A 14,629-nucleotide genomic window follows, 5' to 3' on the forward strand; every position below is an offset into this window, starting at 1 on the left:
GCAAGGAAGTCATAAACGCTAAGGGTTAGTCTTGTCGCGTGATTATAGCAATGTATATTGTGGCATTTCTAATATATATTCTGGTTTATTTTCAATATGGTATTCACGAGGGAATCAGGTTTTGGATCTGGAGTGAGCGGCCAGGATAAGCCAGGGATGACTGATGATTAGATTCGGGATGTTATCACCATTGAGGTGGTTGCTGCTATCCGGAGATCTATTTTGAAGATGTTTGGGTCTATCAAGACCGCCATGATTGAGTTTTTTGATGATCGCTACGCTGCTCTTACTGAGGTTGCCGCTGCTGCAGCTACCGTAACTGTTGCTACTACAGGGATTCATGGGGAGTGAGTCTTCCAGTACCGGTCAGGTGCGAAGGATTGGTGGAGATTGGTGACTGACTCTTACACTCCTGAGCTGAGAGTTGTTGTTACTTCGGAGCAGTTCTCGGAGATGTTTCACTTGAGGTATGTTATATTGGTGGAGAGGGAGAGGTTGGCTCAGGAGTATCTGGATCTGAGATAGGGGTTTGAGACGGTGAAGAAGATCACCAATATGTTTACTGAGAGGGCTCTTTTCTGCCCTGATTTTGCTGCTTCTGAGCAAGCTCAGATGACCTGGTGATAGGAATAAATCCTTAAAGATCGAATAGATTAAAAACGGGTAAACAAGAACACGATATGATCAAACTGGTGCTGAATGATGAACAGTCACGCCTCAGAAGAACTCGATGAAGAATTGCTTCTGTAGAGGCGTAAAATAGGGTTACAAAGATAATTATGAGAGTTAACTAAAATATTGACCTATTTTTTAGTATCTATTATTTTTAGTAACATCTTAATCCGTATAAAATATTGACCTATTTTTTTTCTAGATTTGCACCAACCACCCTAAAAGTTAATGGAAGATGTTGATTGTTGACGGAATAAAGCCATTACTTACAAGAATGATGCAGCTAAGTACATTATTACATGTAAAAAAAAATTATAAATGATGATTCAGATCTGTGATTATATGCAAAGGTATAATAATCTTACTTATTCATTTAGGAAATGAGGAAAAATTGAAGGCATTTAAGAAGCTTGGATCTGATGTTGGCATGTAAAGGAGGAAACATGGAGAAAAGGTGATGTACCCTTAATTTTGAAGTTAATGGATTTAATTCGAAGTCTAAAAAAGTTTATATCATCATTTTATTTAACCACATTAACGCGAATGGCAAAATGGTCATCTATTCTGATGTTGTTTTTCCTATTTTGAAAAATGTTTGATTCTTATGTTTTTGGATTTGAAGTGTTCATATGCATGTTTTGTTTTGATGATTTTTTAAGATTGATGTAGATAATTAACCTTAACCTTTTCAAGGTTTTTGGTTTTGGTTTAATAGTTCTTGAAATAAAAATGGGTAAAACATGCTTCCAATAAAAATTAATCACGTTGCAGTTAACAAAAGTTTGTGTCAGGTGCAAAATTTCTTTTATGGAGTCTCTATGTATTATAGATATGACTTTATAAACGGATCAGCAGACAACGTAAGTAATTACAATTATTTGCAGTAGAATAGACTTACAATCTCCTAAAACAAACCTAAAAAAAATTAACTGACACAAATCAAAACCGGTGACCCATGCGAAGCATGTGAAATCTTTCTAGTTAATAAGAAAAGAATAGAAAATGTAACCAAATATCAAAACATGGTTAAAAATAAAGATTAAAACAAAATTATACCAAACCACTATCTCGATTGCCCCAATTACCATGTTTGCCCAATTACCATGTTTGTCTTGTGTATTCCTCCTCAAATCCTTGAAATAAGTCTTCAAAAATGCCACATTACTATCTACAAGCTTAAAACCATGCACAAGATGCAATGCACAACACTAATCAATTTCACACTACTAATCAACTCTTCATTATCAGCTACAAAAGTTTTAATAATATCAAACCCTAATTTTTATTTTTGCAACTAAAAAAAACCCACGTACTGTAAAAATCTTAAAATTAAGCGATATAAGGGGACAAAAACCTGACATTTTGTGTGCTAAACCAAGAGCCCGACATAAACTTGGTGCTTGCAAATGCTCATAAACCGCAAAAAACAAGTTTGTGGAGTTCGTCTTCTTCAAACTCTAAGCAATCCTAAAGGTTGCAAGAAATTACAAAAAAAACCTCATCTTCCAATGATTTTCCATTATTATTATCGTTATCACTTTTCACTAATTACCAATTTACCACTCCACTTATCTTCCATAATCTTAGCTTGTTGCTTAATTTCAAGCCTTACTAAAACGCTCACCCCCATTTCCCCTGCCAACATACCACTCAAAGCCTCCTTAATATATACACGATCTCCTCACTCATTCCCTAAAGCTCCGCTCCCGAGTTCACTAAAGAAAAACCACACACACATGAGAGAAAAGAAAAGAAATAAATGATCTTCCTTTCTTTTGTCTCCAATTCCTCCCGATTTGGTAGGTCAGTTTTTAAGGAAGATTAGTATAAATCTTCATTTTTTTCTCTTTTTTTCTTCCAATAAATAAATTCAGGAGCAATGTTTTTTTCTCAATCCACCCACTTCCTTTCCGTTCCCTCCTTAAATGAAACTCTGAAGCAAAGCGTAAGAGTCGCGACCACCAGTGGCGACAACAATGGTGTTACCGGTAGGGTAGAACCTTAAAAGTGAGTCAAGAACCGGTACCTGGTTCTTTTGTATTTTTTTTTCAAAACATGAATAATTTCTTCATGTAAAACGTTAATATTGTTTTGATTTTCCATAAAGAAACTCACGAATCCTTTCACATCCTTCTGGTCACATAATCGAGTCAATTTGTCGTAAAACGTGACCGAGTCACCACCACCTTTATTTGTTTTGCCTGGGGATGAGGAGAATGAAATTTTGATAAATGAATAAAAAAACCGATGAGACATTTTTGCACATTTCTACTGTAGCATTTTATCAAAATAATATCTACCTCCTCTAATAAACAAAACCTATAATTGGCCACATGTCCCCTTTCTACATTGCAAATCTGCCACGTGTCATCTATTCATTTAATCCTATTTTGTAATTCTAAAATCTAAAATTTTATAAAACAAAATAAATCTTAAAAATTGGCATAAATTGCATACCTCTAGAAAAAATCCCGATTTTTTTTCATCTTTATCATTTTCGGATCATATACCATTCAAATTTCAAATTAAAAATCCATGTTTCTTTGGAAACAATAACAACTTACGTTCAATTTCATTGACTGCATATCTTATCTTTTTTAGACTCTTTTCAATATTTAAATGAATCCCAGAAAATCAGGAATTTCAATATAATATTCTAACTCCGTTTATATTGTGCTTTCTTGTCTTCAACATCCATTCTCCTCTTCAATATTACGATTTTTGCATCTGCATTCTGCACACTGTCGACATAACAAATCTGGTGAGTTCATCTACATAACTCAAAAATTATAAACTTTTTGTGAAAATATATTAATACCAATGCAGCTCTGTTTGCTAAAAACATCTGTTGTGAAATCATTATTCGTTATTTGTGTTTTGATATTCTTTGATGTTCTCTGAAGTGTGATTTTCATGTTTGTATTCGACAGAAAATGTTACCAGGGGTATTTTAGTCTTTTACTGACGTTTTTTACTTTCGTTTTTTGTGTTTTGTTTTTCTTTGAAGTGTGATGGGTTGTTACTGAAAGTGTACCCAACAACAACAAATTGATGATCAGTATGATTGCTAATGATCAACAATGTTGATATTGTTTTTGTATTTGAATGTGTGTGTTTTCATGTACAGATTACCAACTTGGTGACAAATTTAATTTTGAAAGTTCCAGCACTAAATACCACTATGGTCCTTTTATTTTTCTTAAAGTTCAAACATATTTGTTTTTTTTTTAACTTTTTGGATGATTCAAGTTGGTAAAGTTCTTGTGATTTTATGTTATTTTTTTGTTTTTTTTTTTTTTTTGCATATAATAGCATCCTACTTTTGTGTTTTGTTTTTTTTTTACTTTTGTTTTTTCTGGAGGGCAAAATGGGCAGATGGGTGACATTTTCATGGTTGTGTTAGACAGAAAATGGTCCCAGGTGTATTAATCATAACATAAGTTAAAAGTTTTTTGAGTGGAATCGATTATGTTTACCTTTTTGTTCATTTTGGTGATTTTTAGTGAAATCACATTACTCAGTTAATTAATAATTTCAGGATTGTTGGCTTTCAGTTTTTATATAATTGATTTTTTTTTTAAAATTTCGTTGTTCATCCCATGTATTGTTGGCTTTCAGTTAATTAAGAAAACTTTTTATTTGTTTTTTCAGTTTTGGTAAATAAAAAAAATTGAAGATGTTGAAGGTATACAAATAAAATAAATCGAACAGATCGATAATTTTTACTTTTTGGTCATTTTGGTGATCTTATGTTATTTTTTAGTTTTTTTTTTTGCATATAATAGCATCCTACTTTTGTGTTTTGTTTTTTTTTTACTTTTGTTTTTTCAGGAGGGCAAAATGGGCAGATGAGTGACATTTTCATGCTTGTGTTAGACAGAATATGGTCCCAATGGTATTTTAGTCTTTAATTGACTTTTTTGTTTTCTGTTTTGTCTAACAAATAACTCCTTTATCAATACATCATTTATAGGTAGTTTATCTAATTAATCCTAACATAAGCTAAAAGTTTTTTGAGTGTAATCGATTATGTTTACCTTTTTGTTCATTTTGGTGATTTTTGGTCCTTTTGGTGATTTTATGTTATTTTTTATTTTTTTTTATTTTTTATTTTTTGCATATAATAGCATCCTACTTTTGTGTTTTGTTTTTTTTTTTTACTTTTGTTTTTTCTGAAGGGCAAAATGTTATTGGCGTGTTTATGTTATTTTTTAGTTTTTTTTTTGCATATAATAGCATTGTACTTTTGTGTTTTGTTTTTTTTTTTTTACTTTTGTTTTTTCTGGAGGGCAAAATGGGCAGATAGGTGACATTTTCATGGTTGTGTTAGACAGAATATGGTCTCAGGGGTATTTTAGTCTTTAATTGACTTTTTTGTTTTCTGTTTTGTCTAACAAATAACTCCTTTATCAATACATCATTTATATGTAGTTTATCTAATTAATCCTAACATAAGCTAAAAGTTTTTTGAGTGTAATCGATTATGTTTACCTTTTTGTTCATTTTGGTGATTTTTGGTCATTTTGGTGATTTTATGTTATTTTTTATTTTTATTTTTATTTTATTTTTTTGCATATAATAGCATCCTACTTTTGTGTTTTGTTTTTTTTTACTTTTGTTTTTTCTGAAGGGCAAAATGGGCAGATGGGTGACATTTTCATGGTTGTGTTGGACAGTAAATCGTCCCAGGGGTATTTTAGTCTTTAATTAACTTTTTTGTTTTCTGTTTTGGCTCTCAGTTTTTATATAATTGATTTTTTTTTTGAATTTTGTTGTTCATCTTTATATATCAAGTAAACTTATTATAGATTACATTCATAAAAGTTGTAATATTTATTCTCATTTCATTTACTTTTCTAATTTTTTTTACAGATATGGCTACTTCAAAGATTATATTCATAAAAGACATTGACCCAGTCAATTCGGATGTCACTATCAAAGTGAAAGTATTGAAATTATGGACGCTCAATTCTAAATTTAATGATAACGAAAAGTACTCCATCGAAATGATTTTCTTGGATGAACAGGTATATTCTTATTGTTTTCCAAAAAAATATTGCATTTTATCATTCATTTTTTTAAATATACTACTTGATTACAAATTGATAATGTTGTCTTCTATATTGTTTAGGGATCTCTAATTTAAGCTAATGTTTTCCAAAACTTATTTTATAAGTTTGAAAAAAGTCTTCGTGAGGGATCCGTTTATGAAATTATCACCCTATCTGTTGCCAAACACATTCCACATCCGAAATCTACCATCTTTTCTGATCTTCCAAATAAAATAACCTTTGTAAGGGAAACAGAACTTAAGGATTCTCTTGATTTTCCGGAAAATGTTTTCGGATTATCTTTTGTGGATTTTCAGAAAATTAATTCCAAGGTTATCCCAACCCAAAGATCTGTAAATGAGAGAATTTTTTGCTTACAGAATTCAAGATAGGATTAATAGCTTCTCATTAATTCTTAATTCAAGAAGGTTTTTCCAACAATTTTTGGTTGATGCTTATACAATGATCGAAAGCGAGAGGTTTTTTTTCGTTCGGAAAAAACAAAAAAATCTTAGATGTGCATCCTACGAACATCTTCGAAATGTACAAGATCAGGGGAAGACAACTTTTTCCAACACTGGACAACGTGTTATCTTACCTTCTTCTTTTACTGGTGGTGCACGTTACATGCAGCATAACTATTTGGATGTTATGTCCCTTTGTAAATGGTTTGGATATCCAGATTTTTTTATAACTATAACATGCAATCCAAAATGGCCTGAAATCAAAAGGTTTCTTAAAGACACAAATCTCAAACCTGAAGACAGGCCAGATATTCTGTGTAGGATATTTAAAATAAAGCTTGATGCAATGATTAAAGACTTGCGAGAGAAAAAATTATTCGGAAAAGTTCAAGGAGGTATGTCTGATTTTAAAATTTCAATTTTACCATCTTCATATTTAAAGTATCAATACTATCATACCTAACAAAATTATTACATTTCATTTATTATTTATCTTTTTATTATCTATTTACATTACTGACGTTTTTTATTTTTTTTTTTACTTTCCTTAAAAAAAAATTTATAGTTGTTTATACAATCGAGTTTCAAAAGCGCGGCCTGCCTCATAGTCATATATGTCTCTTTTTGCACTCCGATGACAAACTCCGTACTGTTGAACAAATTGATAAGTATATTTCGGCCGAGATTCCAAACATTAATGAAGATCCTGATTTGTATTCACTTGTGAGCGAGTTCATGATGCATGGTCCTTGTGGTGCTGAAAATATGAAATTCCCATGCATGGTTGATAATAAGTGTTCAAAAAACTTTCCGAAAAAAATTCTCCAATGAAACTTCAGCCGATGAAGACGGTTTTCCGATATATAGGAGACGAAATGATGGATCTTTTGTTGAAAAGTCTGGTGTCAAATTGGATAACAGACATGTTGTTGCTTATAACAAAGACCTTTTGAAAAGATATCAAGGACACATTAATGTCGAGTGGTGCAATCAAGCTGGTTCTATAAAGTATTTATTCAAATATATCAATAAAGGTCCTGACAGAGCTACACTTGCTGTCATAAAATCGAAAAATGAAAGTGCTACTGATAATTCAGTAGACGAAATCAAAGAGTATTATGATTGTAGATATATATCTGCATGTGAAGCATCATGGAGAATTTTTGGTTATGATATTCATTATAGGTATCCTTCTGTGGTTAGGCTTCCTTTTCATCTTCCTGATCAACAACAAGTTATTTATGATCCAGATGATGATATCGACAATATCCTTGACAAACCGTCTGTTGCATCTTCAATGTTCACATCTTGGCTTGAGTGTAACAAGATCTATAAACAAGCCCGAGATCTTACTTATGTTGAATTCCCTACAAAGTTTGTGTGGAAAGCTAATTCACGGAAATGGGAACCAAGGGAAATAGGATTTTCAATTGGGAGAATTCATGTTGTTTCACCTAAACTTGGTGAAGCATATTTCTTAAGAATTCTTTTAAACAAGGTCAGAGGTCCAACATCTTTTGAAGATATCCGAACAGTAAATCGAGAAATATGTCCTACTTTTAGAGATGCATGTTACGCTTTAGGGCTTCTAGACGATGATAAAGAGTATATTGAAGCTATTAAAGAAGCAAGTCATTCAGCTACTGGTTATTACCTACGGTCATTATTTTCAATGATGTTGATCTCTGATAGTTTGGGAAGACCAATATTTGTTTGGGAAAATACATGGGAATACCTTTCAGACGGAATTCTTTACAATCAACGACGCCGGTTAAAGTCTCCTGGTATAATACTTAGCTTTTATGAATTTAACCTTTTTTATATAAACCATATATTTGTATTTTTTTTTTCTAAGTTTATATTTACCATTCTACAGATTTATCCCTTACTGATCATCAATTGAAGAACTTGACTTTGTTTGAGATTGAATCATTTCTACTTCGTAACAATTCCACCCTCAAGAACTTCAAAGGCATGCCTTACCCAGATTTTGATTGTGTATCTTCTTCTAATAATCGTTTAATTGCTGAGGAGTTATCTTATGACATCACAAGTCTTCAAAACGAATTTCAGACACTGATTGTTTCATTAACAAATGAACAACGGGGTGTTTTTGAGGATGTCATGGCAGCAATTGAAGATAATAAAGGAGGTGTGTTTTTTGTTTATGGTTATGGTGGAACAGGCAAAACCTTTCTTTGGAAGACTTTATCAACAGCTATCAGATCTAAAGGTCAAATTGTTTTGACTATTGCTTCAAGTGGTATTGCTTCTTTGTTACTAACCGGAGGTAGAACAGCACACTCTCGCTTTGGTATTCCATTAAATCTTACTGAAAATTCAATTTGTTCTATAAATCGAGACAGTGATGCCTCCAAATTACTAAAACAAACATCGCTGATTATTTGGGATGAAGCGCCGATGGTTCATAAGCATGCATTTGAAGCATTGGATCGCACTTTAAGAGATGTTTTAAGTTTTGGTAACGTTAGGAACTCACATATCCCGTTTGGAGGTAAAGTAATCGTATTTGGAGGTGATTTTAGACAGATTCTACCAGTTGTTTCTAATGGTAGCAGACAAGAAATTGTCAACGCGTCGTTAAGTTCATCATATATATGGACAAATTGCAAAGTTTTAAAATTAACGAAGAACATGAGGTTGACTGTTGGAAAAGATCCGTCTGAAATACAACAAACAAGGTTATTTGCAAATTGGCTCTTGGATATAGGAGAGGGAAATGCTGGTGGTTCTAATGATGGTGATGCAGTTATTCGTATTCCTGAAGATCTTCTTATTACTCAATCTTCTAATCCTATAGGTTCATTAATTGACTTTGTATATCCATCACTTCTTGACAACTTGAACGATCCCAAATATTTTGAAGAAAGATCAATACTTGCACCGAAAAATGAAGTTGTTCAAGAAATAAATGATCGTCTGCTTTCATTGTTTCCTGGAGAAGAAAAAGAACACCTCAGTTCAGATAGCATCTGCCAAACAGAGTTTATTCACAATCAGTTTGATGAGAGTTTATATTCACCTGATGTTCTAAATGGACTTAAAATCTCTGATTTGCCAAACCATAAGTTGATTTTAAAGGTCGGTGTTCCGGTTATGTTACTAAGAAATATCGACCAGAAAAATGGGTTATGTAATGGTACTAGACTTCAGGTCGTATCATTGGGTAATCGCGTCATAGAAACAGTGGTCTTAACTGGAAGTAACATTGGGCATCGAGTTTTTATTTCAAGGTTGTCTTTAACACCTTCAGACAACAAAATTCCATATAAGTTCAAAAGGAGACAATTTCCCCTAGCGATTTGTTTTGCTATGACCATAAATAAAAGTCAGGGCCAATCGTTAAAAAGGGTTGGGTTGTTTTTGCGAGAACCGGTTTTCTCACACGGTCAGTTATACGTTGCTTTATCAAGAGTAAAGAGTAGAGAAGGACTGAAGTTATTGATTTTAGATAAGGATGGTAATTTGACTAATAAAACTTCCAATGTTGTGTTCAAGGAAGTATTTCAAAATTTATGTTGAAGTTTTATGTTTATTTTTTTAAATCAAATAAAGTTGTACTTACTTACCATCCACAATCAAATGCTTTTTTTATATTTATTAACTATTTTGTACTACATAAAATTTTTAACTTACCTCCCGTGGTTTCCACAGGTTTTAACCTAGTATAGTACATATATAATTATGTTGTATTGGTTATAACTTGTTTTATGATCTTTAACCGAAAATTACAAAATTTGCAAAATATAAGCAATTTCGCAAATCAAAGGAATATCTCAAACTTTTGCCATACCTATTATTTTACCAAAAAAATAATTTTAGACACTTAAAGTAATTTTGATATCATTTTGCAAGATAAATGGTTATTTCAAGCTACGTTTTTTTTTTAATATTTTTTTTTTATAAATAAGTCATTTCCCGATGGCAGTGGTGATTTTCCTCTAATTAGAAGAACCAAAATTAAAACCACAAAATTATAAATTTCTTTTTCTTGAAAGCAACATCATCAATACTTCAATTGGTTGTATATTTGTCCACTCATGGGAGGAAGGTGCAAGGAAAATGCCGAGTAATCCACTTGATATTCCATGTCCTAAAGTTTATAAAATACAAACTACATTAATATTTTTGAACATATCAAGAAAAACTATTTTATATTTTGAGGATTGATCATTTGTCTATGAAGAACAAATCAAGGCAATTGTGTAACGTTCTGATTTCTTTTTCAACAAATATGCAAAACCATAAAATTCTTTGATACAAATATCAAATACATAATTCAATACACCAAGCTGCCAACAAGTATGCAAGTAGATGATATAAGCAAAAACATAACTATTAGAGATCTATCAAATCATTAAAAATCAAATCAAATTATTTGTTCATATCGTTTTCACATCTTCCATTCACTCTAAGCACACATCCATCCATGACTACAAATGATGACTACAACATCTTGCTACTTCCATGATTCAAGATTTTCGGTTCCTACATTACAATATGCTAATGAAGTTGTCTCATTATTAAAATTTTGAGAACTTTTTATTATGTTGATTGGCTTCCAAGTTTAAAGAAACCGAATGTGGAACCAACAACACTTCGCCAAATAAGGTATACAATGAATGCAACATATGCAACCGTGAAAATGACGACTGTAGAAGTAAACGCGGGCCCGCTTACTTCTTCGGCAAAAAATTGTTGTAATAGGTAACCATTTATTGCTATCACCAAAGCCGCCACAAGCCACGAGATTGTCTGCAAGTCATGCCAAGAAAATCGTATGAACATATATATTATGAAAACAAATAAAGAAATGACACATTTTTGGGATTATAATTTTTCTAGAAAAGTTATTCTTCTAGAAAACCCAAAAAGCATCATGTTATGTGATTCAGGTACACAGTGGTCCACTATGGCAAAAAAAGATGTGATTCAGGTACACAGTGGTTCACTATGGCAAAAAAAGATACAATGCCTACACGGAGACTATAATCCACATTGGAATTAAATTTTACATCGATCTTCATAGGATTTCGACAAAATTTATGTTTACCGTTGCTAGAGTTTAAAATTTGTACCTTTAGAAAACGTCCAATTACGAAAACGCCCATGAGATCCTCTTTAGCCACCAAACACAACAACGGAATGAGAGCAAAAGGAATCTGAACCGATTGAAGCACATTAAGCCATTCATTAAGACCATCCAAAGTATCCTCAGAACCATCAAAAGTCAAAGCAACAATCAAAGTAGGAACAATAGCACAACTTCTAGTAATCAAAGCCCGGGCCCACTTCTTCAATCTCAAATCAAGAAACCCACCCATAATAAACTGCCCGGCATAGGTGCCCGTAATTGTACTACTCTGCCCGGCTGCCAGCAACCCGACTGCCCAAATATACAAAATCGGCACCACCCCACCGCCAAATCTTTCTTCAAGAAACTGACCCGCATTCCCGAGCCCGATTTTATCGGCTATTCCAGTTCCAAAAAAGGCCTTTGCAAATACGGTTGTTACTAAAAGATTTATGAAAAAGGAAATAGCAAGTGCGATAGTGGATTCGATTGAATAGTATCTTAGGGCTTCCTTGACCCGACCCGTTTTTCTTGGGTCAACTTCTCTTGATTGGACGAGTGCGGAATGTAGGAACACGTTGTGAGGCATTATAATGCAGCCGACCACTCCTACTGCTTGTTGGATTGTTTTTGAGTTGAGTTTCGGAACCACGATACCTTAGAAAAGGAAATTAAAAAAAAAAAAAAAAGGAAATTAAAAAATATGAAAATTGAGGGTTTTTTTTAGAGAAGAGAGAAAAAATGAAAGAAATTTGATACCGATGAGAAGCTCTTTGCCATTGGGTTTTGTTTCACCGAACATCCATGCGAATGAAATCGCCATTACTGCTATAAGAACAGCGAAAAGGGCCTCTAACTTCCTCACGCCATAGTTTTCAAGAAATAGAAAGATGAAACTGCAATCAAGATCGAAAGAAAAGAAAATAAATCAATCAAAATAGTGAATTTAACAGACTGTTAATTGTTATCTACTATTTATCGGTAAAAAACAGAATTTGACAAACCCTAAAACAAACCATTACAAAATGCAAGATAAAGTAGCCACCTTTATTGCACAATTAAGAACAAGAACCCTAAATATTCATCCAAAGATCCAATTTTGAAAAAACCCCGAAACAAAATAATAATTTGAGGAACACCCAGATCAAATTTTGTATTTTTTGAAAGATCCCAGAAGCCAAATCTAAAACCACAACCTAGAAGGATGACAATTTTCTTACTCAAGAACATGGCGTTAAAGAGGCATTACCAAAGAAAAGATTAAATCTTTATTTCTTTGACAATATTTTGGCAAATTCACTTAAATTGAATCACTTGAATGGAATTAAGATACTGCCAAATATGAACAAGTTGAAAAAAGGTTAAAAATTTACCAATCGAAGGCAGTTATGAGAACACCAGCCCAAAGGGGCAAAAACCCATTTGTCAAAATCTTGAGAGCAATTGCACTTCCGATAACTTCTTGAATATCAGCTCCGATCAGAGCAAGCTCCGTCATGATCCACAACAACTTCCCCGCCCAGTTCGGGTACTCCTCCCTACACAGCTCCGCCAAGTGTCTTCCGGTGGCGACACCGAGTCGAGCCGAAAGAAGTTGAACAAGAAGTCCGATAGCAGTGGCCCACAAAAGCAACCATAACAATGAGTACCCTGCAATCGCACCTGCCTGAAGATCACCCTCCAAGTTACCCGGATCCAAGAACGCTATGCTCATTAAGAAACCAGGTCCGGTGAACAGCCATAGCTTCCGCCACGAGAACGGTGGCGTTGCGTTGGTGTAGTCATCATCGTTGTCATCTACTCCGACGATGTGGATTTTCTCAGTTTGGTCGTAGGAGGTTTCTCGGTCGTCGGAATCGAGTAACTGCTGGTGGTGGTCGGAAGGCATGGAGTGGTAGCCGGAGTTGGAAATGGGGGTGGACGATGGGTTATTGGTTTGAGTGTTGGGAGATTCTATTATGGGAGAAGATGTGGTGGGGTTTTTATGTGGGTGTGATGGTGGGATTCTATGGTTAACAAACCTAGGCTGAAAACATAGCTTTTATACCGAAAAGTTCTCATTATCATATTCTAACTTTATTATTTTATTATTATATATTATATTATATTATATTATATGTATAAAATTAATGAAAAAAAAAGGCATAATTAATTATAAAACTAATTATCACATTTTTTATTCTAACATAAATTCTCACAAATCCTGATTGAATGCGATTTATCCAAACGTAAAAATTAATTTTCACAGTTTTTATTTGTAATAGTTAAATAATTAATTATAAGACATACTTCTAGAAAAAAAAAAGATAAGCTGTAATTTTTGTTTATATAAATTATTTAACCTACATATCTATACCTTTTGAAAGTTTTTGTATTAACAATTTTTTGTTTAAAATAAATAAATAAATAAATAAATAAAGCTTTAAACCTATACTTCCAAACGATTTTTTTAAATTGGCGTTTTTTCGAAATAGAAAACTAAAAATGCCCAAAAAAAAATTCAAAAGCTAGTTAACAAACTTATAAAACATTACCAATGTGATGATTTAGTTTGGGATGAGCTTTTACACTTCTACACCAAATCTCATGGTGTAATGTTAACATTGGGATGATTTACGCTATGTTTGAAAAGCTAGATGTTAACTGAACAGCTAGCTGATAGCTGAAAAGCTAGCTGTTATATAAAAAGTTAGCTGGTAGCTGAAAAACTAGCTGATAAGCTGACTGAAATATATAAAATTACATAAATAGGCATTCAAAAGAATATGTTTTTTAAAATTAGTTAATGGTATATTTGGAAAATTTTAAATAGAACTCCTAAAAAGCTAGTCTAAGTAGCTTTTTAAAATACTAGCTTATAAGTTGCTTTTTGGCTTGCCAAACATGACAACTTAGAAAAGCTCGAAAAATAAGTTAGCTAATCAGCTAGCTGTGACGCGCCAAACACAGCTTTAGTGATATAAAAAATCAATTTCGGGTGTTAACAACAACAAACTTTTGAAATCTTTTAAGAGTTTTCAACTTGGAAACATGTTACAATTATTATATTTCATGACACATGCTTTTGCCACGGATTGAATTATTATGAAGGGAAAAATTTTACAAAATGTTCATGAATTGCTATGTTCTTTGTATGTTTCTTAACTAGAATCTACATGACTCGTGACATAACATATTTGTTGGGATTTATTCGAAAAATATTCTAATTAAATAGTTACAACTACAAGATTAGCAACGGAAACATTTCAAAATTTGAATAAACTTACAATCATTTTAACCCACCAATGATCATTTTGCAAAACATTGAAAGATTAAAATAACCATAGAAGGAAAAAGAAACAACAACC

General features: G+C 32.6%; 2 protein-coding genes across 2 annotated transcripts; one reads left to right on the top strand and one right to left on the bottom strand.

Annotated features, from left to right (window-relative positions):
• The first annotated feature begins 6,080 nt into the window (after window positions 1-6,080).
• On the top strand, window positions 6,081-9,730 carry LOC145106762 (uncharacterized). The gene is made up of 4 exons (XM_079043694.1): window positions 6,081-6,582; window positions 6,753-6,932; window positions 7,027-7,971; window positions 8,064-9,730. The coding sequence occupies exons 1-4, from the start codon at window positions 6,081-6,083 to the stop codon at window positions 9,728-9,730; spliced, it is 3,294 nt and encodes a 1,097-aa protein (XP_078899820.1).
• Window positions 9,731-10,562: 832 nt separating this feature from the next.
• Window positions 10,563-13,291, bottom strand: LOC145109140 (metal transporter Nramp3.2-like). Its single transcript, XM_079046250.1, has 4 exons — window positions 12,656-13,291; window positions 12,042-12,178; window positions 11,287-11,939; window positions 10,563-10,963 (listed from the first exon to the last, which is right to left on the bottom strand). The coding sequence occupies exons 1-4, from the start codon at window positions 13,168-13,170 to the stop codon at window positions 10,754-10,756; spliced, it is 1,515 nt and encodes a 504-aa protein (XP_078902376.1). The 5' UTR covers window positions 13,171-13,291; the 3' UTR covers window positions 10,563-10,753.
• Window positions 13,292-14,629: the final 1,338 nt, after the last annotated feature.

The sequence above is a fragment of the Lactuca virosa genome, chromosome 4 (genome assembly GCF_052849685.1).
Source record: "Lactuca virosa cultivar CGN04683 chromosome 4, Lactuca_virosa_CGN04683_v6, whole genome shotgun sequence".
NCBI lineage: Eukaryota > Viridiplantae > Streptophyta > Magnoliopsida > Asterales > Asteraceae > Lactuca > Lactuca virosa.

What these genes read in the sequence shown, in the direction of transcription:
- LOC145106762 (XM_079043694.1), top strand. Translation starts at nt 6,081, where the DNA reads ATGAGAGAATTTTTTGCTTACAGAATTCAAGATAGGATTAATAGCTTC. An exon ending in ATTCGGAAAAGTTCAAGGAG is followed by an intron (nt 6,583 to 6,752) that starts GTATGTCTGATT and finishes AAAAATTTATAG; the next exon opens with TTGTTTATACAATCGAGTTT. An exon ending in GAGCGAGTTCATGATGCATG is followed by an intron (nt 6,933 to 7,026) that starts GTCCTTGTGGTG and finishes ATGAAACTTCAG; the next exon opens with CCGATGAAGACGGTTTTCCG.
- LOC145109140 (XM_079046250.1), bottom strand. Translation starts at nt 13,170, where the DNA reads ATGCCTTCCGACCACCACCAGCAGTTACTCGATTCCGACGACCGAGAA. An exon ending in CTCATAACTGCCTTCGATTG is followed by an intron (nt 12,179 to 12,655) that starts GTAAATTTTTAA and finishes TCTTGATTGCAG; the next exon opens with TTTCATCTTTCTATTTCTTG. An exon ending in TAATTGGACGTTTTCTAAAG is followed by an intron (nt 10,964 to 11,286) that starts GTACAAATTTTA and finishes CATGACTTGCAG; the next exon opens with ACAATCTCGTGGCTTGTGGC.